This window comes from Budorcas taxicolor, chromosome 6 (genome assembly GCF_023091745.1).
Source record: "Budorcas taxicolor isolate Tak-1 chromosome 6, Takin1.1, whole genome shotgun sequence".
NCBI classification, from domain to species: domain Eukaryota; kingdom Metazoa; phylum Chordata; class Mammalia; order Artiodactyla; family Bovidae; genus Budorcas; species Budorcas taxicolor.
Window position 1 is genome coordinate 67,330,462 of NC_068915.1, and position 17,859 is coordinate 67,348,320.

Sequence of the window (17,859 nt, forward strand, 5' to 3'; positions counted from 1 at the left end):
CTATGCAGGATTTCTGTTATTTGTTTTTAATCATGTGACCTCCACACTGACTCTAACTTCTGCATAAGCAGGAACCCAGTCTGTGTGATCACCACTGGATCCTCAGCTCCTAAAACAGTTCCTTCACATAGTAGTACAGTTCAGTTCAGTCGCTCAGTCGTGTCTGACTCTTTGCAATCCCATACATCGCAGCACGCCAGGCCTCCCTGTCTATCACCATCTCCCGGAGTTCACTCAGAGTCGCATCCATCGAGTCAGTGATGCCATCCAGCCATCTCATCCTCTGTTGTCCCCTTCTCCTCCTGCCCCCAATCCATCCCAGCATCAGAGTCTTTTCCAATGAGTCAACTCTTCACATCAGGTGGCCAAAGTACTGGAGCTTCAGCTTTAGCATCATTCCTTCCAAAGAAATCCCAGGGTTGATCTCCTTCAGAATGGACTGGTTGGATCCCCTTGCAGTCCAAGGGACTCTCAGGAGTCTTCTCCAATACCACAGTTCAAAAGCATCAATTTTTCAGCGGTCAGCCTTCTTCACAGTCCAACTCTCACATCCATACATGACTACTGGAAAAACCATAGCCTTGACTAGATGGACCTTAGTCAGCAAAGTGATGTCTCTGCTTTTGAATATGCTATCTAGGTTGGTCATAACTTTCTTTCCAAGGAGTAAGCGTCTTTTAATTTCATGGCTGCAGTCACCATCTGCACTGATTTTGGAGCCAAAAAAAATAAAGTCTGTCACTGTTTCCACTGTTTTCCCATCTATTTCCCATGAAGTGATGGGACCAGATGCCATGATATTCGTTTTCTGAATATTGAGCTTTAAGCCAACTTTTTCACTCTCCTCTTTCACTTTCATCAAGAGGATTTTGAGCTCCTCTTCACTTTCTGCCATAAGCGTGGTGTCATCTGCATATCTGACGTTATTGATATTTCTCCCGGCAATCTTGATTCCAGCTTGTATTTCTTCCAGTACAGCATTTCTCATGATGTACTCTGCATAGAAGTTAAATAAGAAGGGTGACAATATACAGCCTTGACATACTCCTTTTCCTATTTGGAACCAGTCTGTTGTTCCATGTCCAGTTCTAACTGTTGCTTCCTGACCTGCATACAGATTTCTCAACAGGCAGGTCAGGTGGTCTGGTATTTCCATCTCTTTCAGAATTTTCCACAGTTTATTGTGATCCACACAGTCAAAGGCTTTTGCATAGTCAACAAAGCAGAAATAGATGTTTTTCTAGAACTCTCCAGGTTTTTCCATGATCCAACAGATGTTGGCAATTTGATCTCTGGTTCCTCTGCCTTTTCTAAAATCAGCTTGAACATCAGGAAGTTCACGGTTCATGTATTGCTGAAGCCTGGCTTGGAGAATTTTGAGCATTACTTTACTAGCACGTGAGATGAGTGCAATTGTGTGGTAGTTTGAGCATTCTTTGGCATTGCCTTTCTTTGGAATTGGAATGAAAACGCACCTTTTCCAGTCCTGTGGCCACTGCTGAGTTTTCCAAATTTGCTGGCATATTGAGTGCAGCACTTTCACAGCATCATCTTTCAGGATTTGCAATAGCTCAACTGGAATTCCATCACCTCCACTAGCTTTGTTCATAGTGATGCTTTCTAAGGCCCACTTGACTTCACATTCCAGGATGTCTGGCTCTAGATGAGTGATCACACCATTGTGATTATCTTGGTCATGAAGATCTTTTTTGTACGGTTCTTCTGTGTATTCTTGCCACCTCTTAATATCTTCTGCTTCTGTTAGGTCCATACCATTTCTGTCCTTTATTGTGCCCATCTTTGCATGAAATGTTCCCTTGGTATCTGTAATTTTCTTGAAGAGATCTCTAGTCTTTCCCATTGTGTTATTTTCCTCTATTTCTTTGCACTGATCGCTGAAGAAGGCTTGCTTATCTCTTCTTGCTATTCTTTGGAACTCTGCATTCAGATGCTTATATCTTTCCTTTTCTCCTTTGCTTTTTGCCTCTCTTCTTTTCACAGCTATTTGTAAGGCCTCCCCAGACAGCCATTGTGCTTTTTTGCATTTCTTTTCCATGAGGATGGTCTTGATCCCTGTCTCCTGTACAATGTCATGAACCTCATTCCCTAGTTCATCAGGCACTCTATCTATCAGATCTAGGCCCTTAAATATATTTCTCACTTCCACTGTATAATCATAAGGGATTTGATTTAGGTCATACCTGAATGGTCTAGCGGTTTTCCCTACTTTCTTCAATTTAAGTCTGAATTTGGTAATAAGGAGTTCATGATCTGAGCCACAGTCAGCTCCTGATCTTGTTTTTGTTGACTGTATAGAGCTTCTCCATCTTTGGCTGCAAAGAATATAATCAATCTGATTTCGGTGTTGACCATCTAGTGATATCCCTGCATAGAGTCTTCTCTTGTATTGTTGGAAGAGGGTGTTTGCTATGACCAGTGAGTTCTCTTAGCAAAACTCTATCAGCCTTTGCCCTGCTTCATTCCGCATTCCAAGGCCAAATTTGCCTGTTATTCCAGGTGTTTCTTGACTGCCTACTTTTGCATTCCAGTCCCCTATAATGAAAAGGACATCTTTTTTGAGTATTAGTTCTAAAAGGTCTTGTAGGTCTTCATAGAACCGTTCAACTTCAGCTTCTTCAGCGTTATTGGTTGGGGCATAGACTTGGATTACCTTCACATAGTAAGCACCCATTAAATACTTGATGAATGTTACCTGACATGGAATAAATAAAAGATCAGATCCTTTCTGAAATCAAGTTTTTCACAAAGAGAATGGGCTTGGCAAGCTGAAATGGCAAGGGAGAAAAGACAGACTGATTCTGAGAAGGAATTTTAGAAGCAGAGAAAAAAATTCACCTAATAGAAGATGAAGTTAAGTATGTGGACTCTGAAAACAGCCTAGAATGGAAGCCTGGCTTTGTTGCTTCCTAGCTGTATAAACATGGATATATCACTCACTTTTCTGAGTTGGCCTCCCCATCTATAAAATGGGGTAATAATTACTACTTTACAGAGTTGTTGTAAAAATTAAATATATGTAAAGTGCTTAGCGCAGAACACAGATCATAGTAATTACTCAACATTAGTGATGATGATGGTGGTGGTGGTGGTGGTGATATCTAAATCAGCCCTGATAATGATTAAATTGGCATAATCCATAGTATCTCATTCAACCTGTTTTTTTTTTTTTTTGCAATATTCAGGCATTCCATATTGTCCCTTCTCACCAAGAATGGAATCTGTATAGGACCTAGAGTCTGAAGAACTGGGCTCTGGCTCTACCACTAACTAGCTGGGTTACCCTGGGCAAGTCACCAACTTCCCAGAACTGAAAATTAGCTTGTCATCAGCTCTGTCCATCTCCAAGGCAGAAGCGGCAGGAAAAAGTATGCGAAAAGTAGAGATATTGGCGTAACACAGAGACACGGAGGCAGAGAGACAGGAAGGGAGATAAGCACGCTGCTCGGGGCGGGGGGAGGCGGGGGGGGGGGGCGGTCCAGTGGCCAAGACTCCAAGCCTCAAACCCGGGTTAGGGAACTAGATCCCACCCCCTGCAACTAACAGCATTCAAATGCTCCGCAAGTCCCACATGCCACAAGAAAGACTGAGGATTCTGAGTGCCACAACTAAGACCTGACGCAACCAAATAAATAAATATGCATTGCTTTAAAAATCACTCCACTCTATTCCAGAGCACAAACAAGAATGTCTACACACCTTAAAGCTTCCCAAACTGTCCCAGAACACCAAGAACTTGTCAGAGGATACCAGTCCACACTCTCACAAGGGCAGGCACATGGGCTGATTTTATTCTCTTACTGACCAGTGGCCAGCACAGTGGCCAGATAATACTGTTACAGTGTGTGTTGACTACATGCTTGCTGAAATAGACAAATATATTTAGGGAAATCAGGGTTAATCAATGTCAAACTGGTTCCCTGCATGTATTTCGCAGAAGCTCTTAAGACATGAATAGGCTCTGTGAATCATACAGAATACTTTCCAATCTTATTTGATCATAGAACTCATTCTGTTTCCCTTGAACCTGATTAACATCTCCCAGAGTTGTAGTATTCTACAGAACAGTTTGAGAAACATCTTAACACAATTTTTTTTTTTTTTTTTTTGGCCATGCGGTGCGGCTTGCAGGATTTTAGTTCCCTGACCAGGGACTGAACCCAGGTCCCAGCAGTGAAAGTATGGAGTCCTAACCACTAGATTGCCAAGGAATTCCCAAGCTTACATAATTTAAGTCATTTTAATCATCATGATATAAAAATTTTACTCTTAATATATAAGATAATTAAAAGGCCAATTGTACTTTGACTCACATCTAGTACATGGTTGTTTCACACCAAATCCTGCACCTCTAAATCACCCATCACCAAGCAGGACCTTGATCTCTCTCATCTCCTAAGAAGCAGATGTCCTGCTGGTTTCTCTGCCTGCTCCCTGCACCCTCACAACCAGTTTGCTCCACAAATTCTCCCACCTTTTCTTTTACCGCCCCCCCCACTACATCCTTAGTCTTACTATGAACTTCCTTCAACTGCTTTAATTACAACTCTTCTCCTTTTATAATCAACCTAACAGGTTTTTATCTTATAATCTGTACTATCATCCTATGCCTGAAAACTTCAAAGTACTTCTCCCTTTAATTATAAAGGCTGGTCCGTCGCTTGCATTCTCCACACTGGATCCTCTTTTGGGTTATTCCTTAATCTTAACTACATATCATCATGTCAAATTCTACCTGGGTTCCCTCTTCCCACCTACCATCTGTTTCCAAGAGCTCAAAGACATAGATGTCTTCACTTCCCCGTGCCTTTGTTTGAGTTCTCTCTGCCTAGAAGAGCACCTGTTGAAATCCGGCCCATTTGTTAAGGTCCTGATCACAGGTAATCTCTTTCATGGAGTGTCCCTGATATACCACTCTGGTCACAATTAGCTACTCCCTTTAAGTACCTCAAGGCAACTGGGCAACTTATCACAGATATATAAAGCTAGTTGTACATATGAATGCAGAGACGGCAGAGTTGGGAGAGAGACCCATGAACCAAGTGAGTCTAACAAGCAGCATGACCATGGGTCGGTGACAAAAGGAGAAATCAGAAGGGTGTTTGCATGAATGGCTTGAAGGCTAAAGGAGAAAGGCTTTTGCATGTCCCGGAAGGAACAGAGGGAAGCCAGGAGAAGGCTACAGAAGAGTGAGCTGCAGAGAAGGGAGCGTTCTCACTCTGTGAGGCGGCTGGGCTGTGGGAATGCTGATTCACCACGGAACAATGCCCTCAGAGGGCCACCGGAAAGACGTGGGCAGGAAGCCAGTAGAAGGCTGGAAGCTCAGAATCACAGGGGAGTTGAGAGTACATAAGAAGGTAGCTGATCAGAAAGGCTGGGAGCCAAGGAAACTAGGGATAAGAGGTAACGCTCTGGCCTAAACTGGCTGAGATCCCAGAGAGTGTCAGGGGCCAGGCGAGTTAAGCATTCAGCAATCTTTGATCAACATTCAAACGCAGGTTGATGAGTAATTGTTCTAACGTCTACAAAGATCCGATTTCCCTAATATTCCACTCATGGCGCAACTGACATCTCCCTGTGTGGGCTGTGCCACGGGGGTAGTGGATTGAGGGGAGTACCAGGGAGGGACTGGGTGTGGAATAAGGGAAGAAACAAGCTGAATATGTACAGGGTCTACAGGGATCAAAGACCTCCAAGCACAGAGCAGACCACAGGAGGCACCCAGGCCCAAGAAGTAGTGAATACATCCAGTTGGCAGACCAAGAATGGCAACAGGAAATCCACAACAAAAATATCTTCTGAAAAGACTGTCTATTAGTTAGCATTTTCAATTCCAAACAACTAGATTTGGACACACAACAACAGCAAAAAGGAATGTATTCGCTCACATAACCAAGAATTCCTGGAAGATTCAGGCACATCTGAATGCTGGGGTTCAAATGCTGCTGTGCTCTCACCACCACTTGGTACTTCTCTCTGCACGTCAGCCTCATTCATTCCCTCCTCCTTCAAACAGCTGCCTCCATGTAGTGGAAAGATGGCCACCGGAAGTGCTAGGTTACATTACTCCAGCAGCCTAAAAATCCCAGAGGGAAAAAAAGGCCTCCTCTCTTAAAGTGAACCAGAAAAAGAGGCTGAGTGAGTCTAGGTCATGTGCCCACATCTGACCAATCACCTGGCCAGGTCAGGAGGCACTTCTCAGATTGGCCAAAGCTGAGTCACATGACCATCCTTGGCATTGGTGTCAACCCCACCCAAACTACATGGACTGTGAATAGAAAGTTCCCCAAAGGAAGGAAGTCTGGGCAAAGACAGTGTAGTGACTTGTCAGTCAGGCCCCAGATACCAAAAGAGAAGCCCAGTTTTGTCACTTAAACCATTAGAAGGGCTTTGAAGTTAGACAGAGCTGGTTTTAAATTTCAGCTTTGACACTGATTAGCTGCATATGTATGTATGTTCAGCCGCTCAACTGTGTCTGACTCTTTGGGGCCCCATGACTATATCCCACCAGGCTTCTCTGTCCATGAGATTTTTCAGGCAAGAATAGTGGAGAGGGTTGCCATTTCCTCCTCCAGAGGATCTTCGACCCAGTGATTGAACCTGCATCTCCTGTGTCTTCTGCATTGCAGGCGAATTCTTTATCACTGAGCCACCTGTGTGACCTCAAGTAAATTACTTAATTTCTCAGTGCCTCAGTTTCCTGCTTATAAAACAGTACCTACCTTCTAGAGATGTTTGAAAAGATTAAATGAAATAATGCACATAAACTGCTAAGCATAATGCTTGATGAACAGGGATCAATAAATGGTAGCTATTATCAGTAATAAAAAAAAATCATGACAATTACTATTCAGAACAAGGGCACCACATGAAGGGTGAGTTGTGACTTGGTGAGAGAGAGAGCCAGGTCAGCAAACTCGGATAAATCAGCCTCAGGTCCAGATTCATTAAGGGCAACTCAGGCTACAATACAGGGGCCCTGAATGAACTCTGAGATGACAATTCAAATCAGTGAATCTGTTCAGCACCTATATACTATGTGACAGCCACTGAGGATACAGTGATGAGTGAGACACATGGCTCCAAGGTAAATTACCATGAAAAATGACTATGGGTTTGTGACATGATTTGGAGGAGAGGAGAGGGTGACTGAAGCTGCTTCCTTACTTTTAGCCATAGGCTGTGAACACTGGAAGTCCTGAGCATACAAGAGAAGAATGTCAGGCCCGACTGCTGGAATGCTAAGAAGGTATAAAAGGACTGCAACCACTGCCCCCTCCCCAAAAAATGCCTTTGCATGAATTAGGAAATTATGTCTCTTCATTTAGACACTTCACTTCCATCCTCATAGTAAACACAGCTACCAAATCGTCCACCTGAATGACATCCCAGAGTTTTGCAGTGAATAACCTGCACAACTGTACATGGTAGCCCTGGGTATAGGCAGGGAAGATGACATGGGGACTGGAAGGGGTCAAGGAATAGGGTGGGGATAGAGAATCTGGAGTCCCCAGGCCTTTGGAGACAGAGTAACTTTTGCTATGGGGCTGCTCCATTTAATATGGTAGACACTCACCACAAACAGCAATTAAGCATTTGATATGTGGCTATTACAACTGAGGACTAATTTTTTAATTTCACTTCAATTAATTTTAATTTAAAATTTAAAACTGAAGTGGTGTAAAATATGGTTCCTAACTTTGTTTGGTAGGACTACATTTTACTTTATTCACTGTACTGCATAAGATATTCTATTGAATTGCATTGCATTGTATTATACTGTATTGCTCATAGTAAGCTCCTGAGTTGTTTCTAGTATCATATTAATAACTTTTATATGATTATATGGTAAAATATTTTTTATGTACTGAGTTACCCAAAATATACTATTAAAATTAATTTCACTTGTTGTGTTTTGCTTTTTTAATGTGGCAACTAGAAACCTAAATTACATGTCTGGCACACAGAATATTTCTTTTTTAAAATATGTATTTATTTATTTGGCTGCATGGGTCTTAGTTGAGCATGCAGGATCTTCAGTTGTGGCATGTGGGATCTACTTCCCCGACCAGGTATCAAACCCAGGCCCCTTGCATTGGGAGCATGGAGTCTTAGCCACTGGACCACCAGGGAAGTCCCAAAATATTTTTATTCATCAGTGCTGCTGTGAAGACATCTTAGGACCTATAGTGCGAGGGGCTTGGAATGATACTCAGGGGAACTGGTTGCTTTTAGTTTTGTTTGAAGCAGACCTCTATGTTTTCTTCCAGGTTGTCCAACTCTGTTGACCAGGAAGGAAAATAACAGAGCGAGCAGGCAAGCAGGTAGCTCAGTACGTGTAGCTCAGAGAGCTTGCAGAGTACACTGGAGTCAGACTGTATTGTTCTGAACTCTGGCTCTACCACATAACCAAATTTCCCTGAGTCTCCTTCAGGCTCTTCATCTATAAAAATGGCAAAAATTATCTTGCCCACTTTATAGGGATTGTTGGGAGGGTTAAATGAGATAATCCAATGTAAAGAACTAAGCATGGAGTCTGGCACATCTTACATGCTCAGTTAACTACAAGGGGGCCACTGGAGCATTATTTGGAAATAAAGAAGGTGCAAATGAAAGATCTTCCTGTACAACAGAGCTTGGGTTGCCATGGCTTAAGAGGATACACCATGTCCACGTGTCTCCTCAGCATTTATCTTTCAAGACCAAAGAACTGGACAGAATTATTTACTCAATCCTCTATGCTGCCGATTAATATATTTGCTTTTTTCTAAGTCCACTGTGTTTTTAAGGTACATTGATGAACAATCTTACATGCTTAAGGATCATGAAAACCGGTAAGGTAGCATTTCTGAATTATATGTAACAACAGCTAAGATGTAGCTAGCTTTTTTGTTCTAAATCCTACAGTGAATCAATGTCTTCAGTTGACAGTAATATCTGAATCTCATTCTTGAGTAAACTAGAACATTTGTATGTACAGATGGATTCATTTTACCTAAATGCTTTCTTTACTACTTCCCTGACATTTTGTATGAGCTTGAGACCAGCAATTTGGCTTCTTACATCCCAAAAGGTTCAGGTTGACTGTAAACTTGGGAGCTTACACTGTATACTCCCTCTTCTACATGTTTACTTTAGAAATAGTAATAAATAAACTAACTTACTCACATTTGTAATCTGAGACATGTCCATCTATGCTTAACCTCTGTTCTATCTTCCAGTCCCCTCCCTATTCCTGACTTCTAAAAATATTTCTCCCAGCCTCCCACTGACTAAATTTATTTAATAGCCTTTGTGTGGAGTCTTTTCACAATTTATCCCTAGCTTCCATAACTATGCAATGTTCCTCAAGAACTCTAGAGAATTTGTCAAACATGATTCCTCTTCACAAAGGAGTAGCCTATCCCAGCAAAAGGTTATATCTGCTTAAAAACTGTAAAATCCACTTTCCCAACACATACACTTCTGCAGAATTTGTTTTAAATTCTACTCGTTCCACAAGTTCAGTTCAGTTCTCGCTCAATAGTGTCCGACTCCTTGCAACCCCATGGACTGCAGCTCGCCAGGCCTCCCTGTCAATCACCAACTCCTGGAGTTTACTCAGATTCATGTCCATTGAGTCAGTGATGCCATTGAACCATCTCATCCTCTGTTGTCCCCTTCTCCTCCCACCTTCAGTCTTTCCCAGCATCAGGGTCTTTTCAAATGAGTCAGTTCTTCCACAAAGACCAAGAAAAATTCCACAGACACCACATTAAATTTATTGTCTGATTCTCAACAAGGCATTATCCTCTATGAGGCTCACTTTTTTCATCTGTAAAATGGGCATAATATACATGTGTTAAGTTGCTTTGGTCATCTCTGACCCTTTGCGACCCTAAGGACTGTAGCCTGCCAGGCTCCTGTCCATGGGATTCTCTAGGCACGAATACTGGAGTAGGTTGTCATGCCCTCCTCCAGGGGAATCTTTCCAACCCAGGGATCGAACCCATGTCTCTTACATCTTCTGCATTAGCAGGTAGGTTCTTTATCACTAGTGCCACCTGGGAAACTCATAACTTAGAAGTCCTTTGCTAAATAGAGCAGGCCATCTCATTACTCATGAATGTATATAAAACACTCTGGGAAAAGCTCAAAGTCTTTTACAAGCATTAGGCCATGAATCTTTCTGAAGTGGACTGTTAATTAGGTGTCATTATGCTTTGTTTAATAGATGGAAAACCCGAGGCTTGGGAACACAATACCACATAATGGCTAACTTAGAAATCTAGCCTAGGCTTTAAACATCAGACTGAGAGATTGGGGGCTGTGGGGGTAGGGATCTGAATAGGAATTCACTCTGCTCCAGTTCTTTATCAAGAAACTGCATTACTACAAAATTCTCTCCTGTTACTGGTTGCCCTGCCCCTCCTACTTCCTCATGCAGTCCAGTAATGGGGAAATGGGTGGGAGAGTCATAATTCCCTACTGAACATATAATGCCTTCCCCACTCCCATGAACCTTAGACCAGGTACTAAAGACAAATTTAGTTTCACAGATCTCATTACAACCCCTCCACATTTTGTTACTGATCCCTGGAAACTTTTCCTATCAGATATCCAACAAAATAAAAAGAGGCTGTAGACATTTATCAACAAGAACACAGTCTCCCCAAATAAACCTGTCAGGCTACTCCAGCTTTACTATCTGACCTACAACTGGGTACATGGCATGGCCTCAAGAACTCCAGATAAACCTTATGTCTTCACCTAAAAGAGATACTGTGGATCCAAAAGGTCAAAAAAGAGGTAATGGAAACTTTATATAGCCAGTGAGCTTTTATAAATTATTATTATGTACCTGCTGACAATGATTAATGGAAACTAGAAATCCTTTAATCCCAGAGTGGTATTTTGAAAAATATTTCCTGAGAAAACAATTCCCAAATGGGAAAAAGATAAAGCAACACTATTTACTTAAAGACAAACAAACAAAAAATATGTCCAACAATTGGGGAGTGGTTCAAAAATATCATTGCATATTAACAAGACAGACTGTCACCAGGCTATTAAAAATGATCATTATTCCTATAAGAAGATGCCTATTTTGAACACTGTTACCCAAAGAAGAGCATGTCTAAGTATAATCTTATAAAGTATATATATATATACACACACACACGTGTGTGTGTTAATGTATCTATATATGTGTTATATATGTAAAGATTATAGAATTCAGAGTTACATAAATGGTTGCACACAATGCTCCCTCAGTTAATTATTTTCTAGAAAGCTGCTAAAGATTTGTAGAAAGTCAAATGATGATAAAGATGACGGAGAGGGGAGTTTACCAAGATTTTCTCTGGAACAGTTTGGGGGTTATTTTAAATCTCTTTTTTGCAAGCTTCAGTACTGTCCACAATTTTTTAACAATGACTATATAAAATTCTATAAAATGACTTCTTTTTAATGATGGCAGGGAGAGTCCAGAAAGCACACTGAGAGCTGGGGAATGCTAGTGGCAGGCAGAGTTCCATCCTTGGTCTGGGAGAGGAAAGCTGGATGTGTCACCAGCTGAGCCTCAAAAACCTCAGCTATGATTCCAGAATCTATGAACAAGAATTCTTTAATGCACTGCTTCTGTAACTGGCTTAAATTTGTGAAAAATAAGCTGAATATCATTTTTAAAAAATAAAAGTATTCATACCTAAAACTTACATATCGAACAGCACTCAAAACTCAGTTAAATTGTTTTCTTTTTCTCTGCATGCTTAAAGGATCAAGCATTTTTATTACTCAAGGCAGGAAAATAAAATAGAAAGCCAACTGCCTTCTGTGAAACAAAAATAATCCCAATGGTAAAAACTAACTCTACTGCATGCTTAAATTGTATTTGCAGAATAATAAACACTGAAATCACTACTATGTAGGAAAGAAAAACACAATTTAACTTAGGGGTTCACTTCAGTTCAGTCACTCAGTCGTGTACGACTCTTTGCGACCCCATAATTGCAGCACACCAGGCCTCTCTGTCCATCACCAACTCCCAGAGTTCACTCAAACTCACGTCCATTGAGTCGGTAATGCCATCCAGCCATCTCATCCTCTGTTGTCCCCTCTTCCTCCTGCCCCCAATCCCTCCCAGCATCAGAGTCTTTTCCAATGAGTCAACTCTTCGCCTGAAGTGACCAAAGTACTGGAGATTCAGCTTTAGCATCAGTCCTTCCAAAGAACAGCCAGGGCTGATCTCCTTCAGAATGGACTGGTTGGATCTCCTTGCAGTCCAAGGGACTCTCAAGAGTCTTCTCCAACACCACAGTTCAAAAGCATCAATTCTTCGGCACTCAGCTTTCTTCACAGTCCAACTCTCACATCCATACATGACTATTAGAAAAACCACAGCCTTGACTAGACAGACCTTTGTTGGCAAAGTAATGTCTCTGCTTTTCAATATGCTATCTAGGTTGGTCATAACTTTTCTTCCAAGGAGTAAGCGTCTTTTAATTTCATGGCTGCAGTCACCATCTGCAGTGATTTTGGAGCCAAAAAAATAAAATCTGACACTGTTTCCACTGTTTCCCCATCTATTTCCCATGAAGTGATGGGACCACATGCCATGATCTTTGTTTTCTGAATGTTGAGCTTTAAGCCAACTTTTTCACTCTCCTCTTTCACTTTCATCAAGAGGCTTTTTAGTTCCTCTTCACTATACTTGGGAATACTTAAACTGAATACTGTACGGCTTCAGTCTATTCAGCCAAAGAGAAGTGAAAGTATAATCAAGAATTAGTGAATATACAATATTGTTTGTCAATCAGCTATACCGTGATATAAAATAAAAAGTTTAAAAAAATAAAAATATAATAGATTAAAAAAGAATTTAGTGAATACAGACTATCGGATACAACTTGGATAATTATAACGTGTGTGTGTGTGTGTGTGTGTGTGTGTGTGTGTGTGTTTTAACTGTCAAGTGTTGACAATTATTTGGAAAATTCATCTGATACAATGATCTAGTATTCATTAGACATGTGCTCTTAACCTGGGAGAGTTCACATTTCAGCTAAGAGGACAAAAAGAACTTATATGAATTACTCAGCACATTAAAGAAAAGGTATGCTACTTGGAAAAAGATGTTGCAATGTCTTCAAAGGTTCTGTTTAGAAAAAGGGAAGGATATCTGTGGAAATACAGAGGGAAGAATGAGCACCGAAGGTATTCCCCTTGGCCAAGCTTTTGTTCACAATGGTACCTAGTGAGTTCTAGCTGAGTGTTTCTTAACCATCCTATCCTTTGCTGTCATCCTTCAGAATGACTGCTGTATCTGCTCCACTGTAGCAACTGGCAGCACTGGTTTTTCTGGATTCCCAATGCATAGCCACCTTCATGAGGGTATAGAGCTTTGCTCTTTCTACACAGATAAGGTGGTGTGTGATCAACACTCTTCCAACTTCAGTGGAAGCTAACTCTTGCATCACTCCTCTATGCGTAACCAGAAAATCATGTTGGTGTTGTCAAGCTACTGAGATAGAAAGCTGTAAGATCACACTGCATTAAGGGAGCCTGAAGAATGTCTCAGCTGGTTAAACAGGGTTGGAAAAGTTGTGATCATCTGTGAGGAGCAGGGTAAGTCCGTCATCCCTGCTCATCCAAGCCAGAAACAGGAACTTGGTGCCCATTCCAAGAAAAGGTGTGAACTCTGAAACGGGAAGAGAGGATGTTGCTGTTGGTAAGGCAACTATGTGATAAATGCCTCCAGAAGGACATATGATAATTTCCACTGGAAACCACATGATCACCAATGACACCAGCCCTACCTTGCAGCTTAAAACATTAGACTTATAGAGGCTGAGCTTCACTGAAAGGTGTAACACTCAGAGGACAAGGTGACATAATGAGTCCTCCTAGACAAAGCCAATTTGAGAAGCAGGAACCAGGGCTCTATGACCAGTAAGCTATACTCTACTCAAGCTAGGGGTTTTGCTTCCTGTGACCACTGGAATCAACTGGTAGGGGATCCTTAGAGTGATATAAGAAGGAATGAGGGGCCTAAACTGGGCTGGGTGAGAAAATATACCCAGAGTGGTTAGAAAATGTTTATTGGGACTTCTCTGGTGGTCCAGTGGTTAGGACTTCGTGCTTCCAATGCAAGCGGCCCAGGTTTGATCCCTGGCCAGGGAACTAGGATCCCACATGCCACATGGTGCACCCAAAAAGTAAATAAATTAAGTTAAATTAAAAATAAAAAAAAATGCTTAGTCTGGATAAAGGTAGGAAAAATGGCAGCACACTGCCGTGGCTAAACCACACTAGTCCCTTGGCAGGGGTGGTTAAGAAAGCTACACTTCAGGCACTAAGAGCAGAGTAAACAAACCTGCTTTCTCTCCCGCCTGAGAGTCCAATAAAATGACAATTGAGGGACAAACCCACAAGGATGGAGAGAATGAGAAAAGAGACAATAGTAAAAATACTTTGGTGGGGTGAAGGGAAGCCAAGATCCACCCTGATTTATACCATGGAATCTGAAAATGCTAAATTGTTGTTGTTCAGTCTCTCAGTCATGTCCGATTCTTTCCAACCCCGTGGACTGCAGCATGCCAAGCTTCCTGTCCTTCACTATCTCCCAGAGTTTGCTCAAACTCATGTCCACTGAGTCAGTGATCCCATCTAACCATCCCATCCTCTGTCGTCCCCTTCTCCTCCTGCCCTTAATCTTTCCCAGCATCAGGGTCTTTTCCAGTGAGTTGGCTCTTCGGATCAGGTGGCCAAAGTATTGGAGCTTCAGCATCAGTCCTTGCAGTGAATATTCAGAGTTGATTTCTTTTAGGACTGGCTGGTTTGATCGCCTTGCAATCTAAATAAGTTAAGACAATGGCACCCTCTGTAGGGGGAGGGGTGATCAAAAATGAAAATTAAAAGCCTCCTAAGGAACGAATTAGGTCTCCCAGGTCTCAGCCAGTCTGAGCAGTTAAATGATTGCCCCTTCTCCACCCCAGCAAAAAAACACCTGGAGTTTCTTCCCTGCCTCTACCCCCAGAGGAGTTACATGAACATGTAACTACTCGCAAAGAGGGCAGAAAAGAGAAGGTCTCTGTATTGGAGTATGTCAGCCACAGCTCGGGTGTTTTAATATCATGGAGGGGTTATATGAACATGCAGATGCTGAGACAATCAGCCTCTTCTCCACCTAGCTCCCAGATTCCTGACAGCCAGGCTCTTCCCATCAGCCAGGAAAAACACTGCAAGCGCTTTTTCTGAGCACCCTGACCAGCCCAAGAGGTACTAACATCAGAGTCTCCCCAGATCACCCAGTGGTGAATTTCCCAGTCAACAAACCCACTACATCTTTAGCTTTTTAATGCCCCACTTAGATATGAGTAGACAACATAGGATATCAGAAATACAAGGAAAGTCTCTAACACAAAAGGTAAAGATCTAAACAAACAGACAATAGCAACCTGGGGAAACTGAGTCTGTGCAGGAAGGGAAAAGCTTTAAAAGAAAAAAAAAAAACTCCTCAGAAAGATAAGACACTGAAACCATAAAACAAAATCAAGAAAGAAATAAATACAAAAGCCACACACAAATACATATGTATATATATTCAGGGAACAAAAAGGTTTTAATTTTAAATATTTAAAATATGATTGATTACACTCATGAAAAACTCAGTGGAAGGAGTTCATGATAATATTGAGAAAATCTCCCCCAAAATAGAAACAAGAAATAAAAGGACAGATAAGAGTAAAGAAAAGGTAAGAAAATATAGTATCCAGCCCAAAATATCTAGTATCTGAGCAATAATTTTCTGAAAGTGACATCATACAGAAAAAGTAATGATCAATAAGATAACTCAAGAAAACTTCCCAAACTGAAAGACACAGCTTTCTGGACTGGAAGAACCCAGAACAATGGATGAAAACAGACCCATATCGTAGCACACATGAAAATTTCAGGATTATGGAGGCCAAGAGAAAATTCTATAAACTTCCAGAAAGGAATTCTATAAACTTCCTTCCACAAACAGCAGGTGTGTAGAAAGGTTACAGACAAAATTAAGGTGTCAGAAAAATTTTACAATTGTTAATTGTTCAGATTTCTTAACAATTAAGGAATCTGAATTTCTCAATAGCAACACCACAATCCAGAAGTGGATGATGAGACAATGCCTTCAAATCTTCCATCCTATAACTCTGCAGTCAGATAAACAATCAATTGACAGTGGTAAACGTATTTTCAGCACTTGCTATAAAATGAATAGACAAAACACAAATCAATAAACTAAATAAAAAAAAATATACATCCTATGCAGCCTTCAGCAGGAAACTTATTGAGGATGGACTATACCAAAACAAAAGAGTCTACAAAGATAAGAAAGGCCTGTGCCACAGGTAACAGGAGAACTGATACAGGAGAGAAATGATGGGGATTCCCAGGACGATGACAAAGGGAGGTCCTCAGGGTGACATCCGTGCCCATATGTAGAAGGCAGCCAGTCCAGACTAGAGCAAGAATGCAATTGACAGAATACCTGATGCTTCCAAGGGAAGAATCTGAAAATTATTCAAAAGCTTTGGGTAAAATTAATGATGAGTACTTAAAAGCTAAATCAGTGAACAAACAAAGCAATTACTGACTCCGAAGAAAAGAAGTTGTACTTGGCTTGGCTACGAATATTGATCTAATTACTGTTTAACTATTGCAAGGATAGGAAAATAAGGAAGCTGTGGTTAGATGGGAGGTCAGAGGGAAAAAGAGAACCAAGTCATCATCTTCCACAGCGGGAAGTGAACAGATAAACCTTCAAACCGAAAAATGCAACAAGTATCGCCTACAAGGAATAAATATCAATATAACCAGCTCAGGGAATCACAAGTGTTTATTTCTGGAGAGGGAAAAATGTAACTTGGATTAAAAGTTTAAAACTAAAACTGAAAAGAAAGAGAAGAATATAACAAAACAAAAAGCATAGTGGCTTCTGTGCCCTTTTATTATTTGCTTTTGCTCTGTTTCCCTAATAACAATTTGTTTGGGAAAATTCCAGCCTTGTTTCACCTAAACAAAAGAAAATATCATTTTCTACATCTAGACCATGCAGCTGCGGTCATCTGAGCTCTGAACAGTCAGACTTAGTGGGAAAGTTAATAGTTATAATCCAAACCAAGAAGGACAGCCAGAGCAGAGATGTAAAGGCAAGCCAGGGTGGAGGCATGCTTGTAGGTGAAGACAACTGCTATGCCTTTCTCCTCTGGGGTTCTTTTCAACAAAGCTAGTCTCATGGCATAATCTCCTGGGACAGGATAATTTTAGAACTGCCAGGGACCATGGACCAATTGCACTCCTTTCTAGCAGACTCCAGTTAATCCAACCAAGGCAGCTAGCCTTCACAGCGATTGATCTGGGTTCAACGTCAGTTGCTCCACTTTGCCTGAGTACACTGGAAAAAGTACACAGTAAGGGCTCTGAAACGGGCAGCCCCATCATCAACAGCATCTATGCACCAAGCTGGGCGTCAACAGCCCTGTCAACTACGTGGACTATCCCTGCCCTGAACAAGAAAATGATTCTCTCCAGGGGTGGAATCCCAGGGAGCAGTGGAGTGGGATGGAAGCCAAGGAGCTGGAAGAGCTGGGGTGGGGAAGGGAGGCACCAACCAGGTCAACCTGGATGAACCTGTAGGTAGAGATATGCCTGGAGCTCAAGGCTCAGGCTGCCAGCGCTCTGTACACACAGAGGAAGGTCTCTACCAGCAATTCTTCCCCAAGCAAAAAGTGGCCAGACACAGCCACAATGCCACCAGCCATCCTGTCCAGGGTCAACTTAGGAAGCAAAGATAGCCTTTTTCTTGAGATTCACTATGAT

At 41.6% G+C, this 17,859-nt stretch overlaps 1 protein-coding gene and 1 non-coding gene across 2 annotated transcripts in view; one reads left to right on the plus strand and one right to left on the minus strand.

Annotated features, from left to right (window-relative positions):
- TEC (tec protein tyrosine kinase) overlaps positions 1–6,011 on the minus strand; it is a 141,941-nt gene extending 135,930 nt beyond the window's left edge. Inside the window, exon 1 of the mRNA XM_052641863.1 lies at positions 5,907–6,011. Coding sequence (XP_052497823.1) covers positions 5,907–6,011 — 105 coding nt within the window. The remainder of the gene's footprint in view (positions 1–5,906) is intronic.
- Positions 6,012–14,105: 8,094 nt separating this feature from the next.
- Positions 14,106–14,178, plus strand: TRNAW-CCA (transfer RNA tryptophan (anticodon CCA)). The gene has a single exon. It is a non-coding gene; the product is annotated as a tRNA-Trp (tRNA).
- The last annotated feature ends 3,681 nt before the right edge of the window (positions 14,179–17,859 follow it).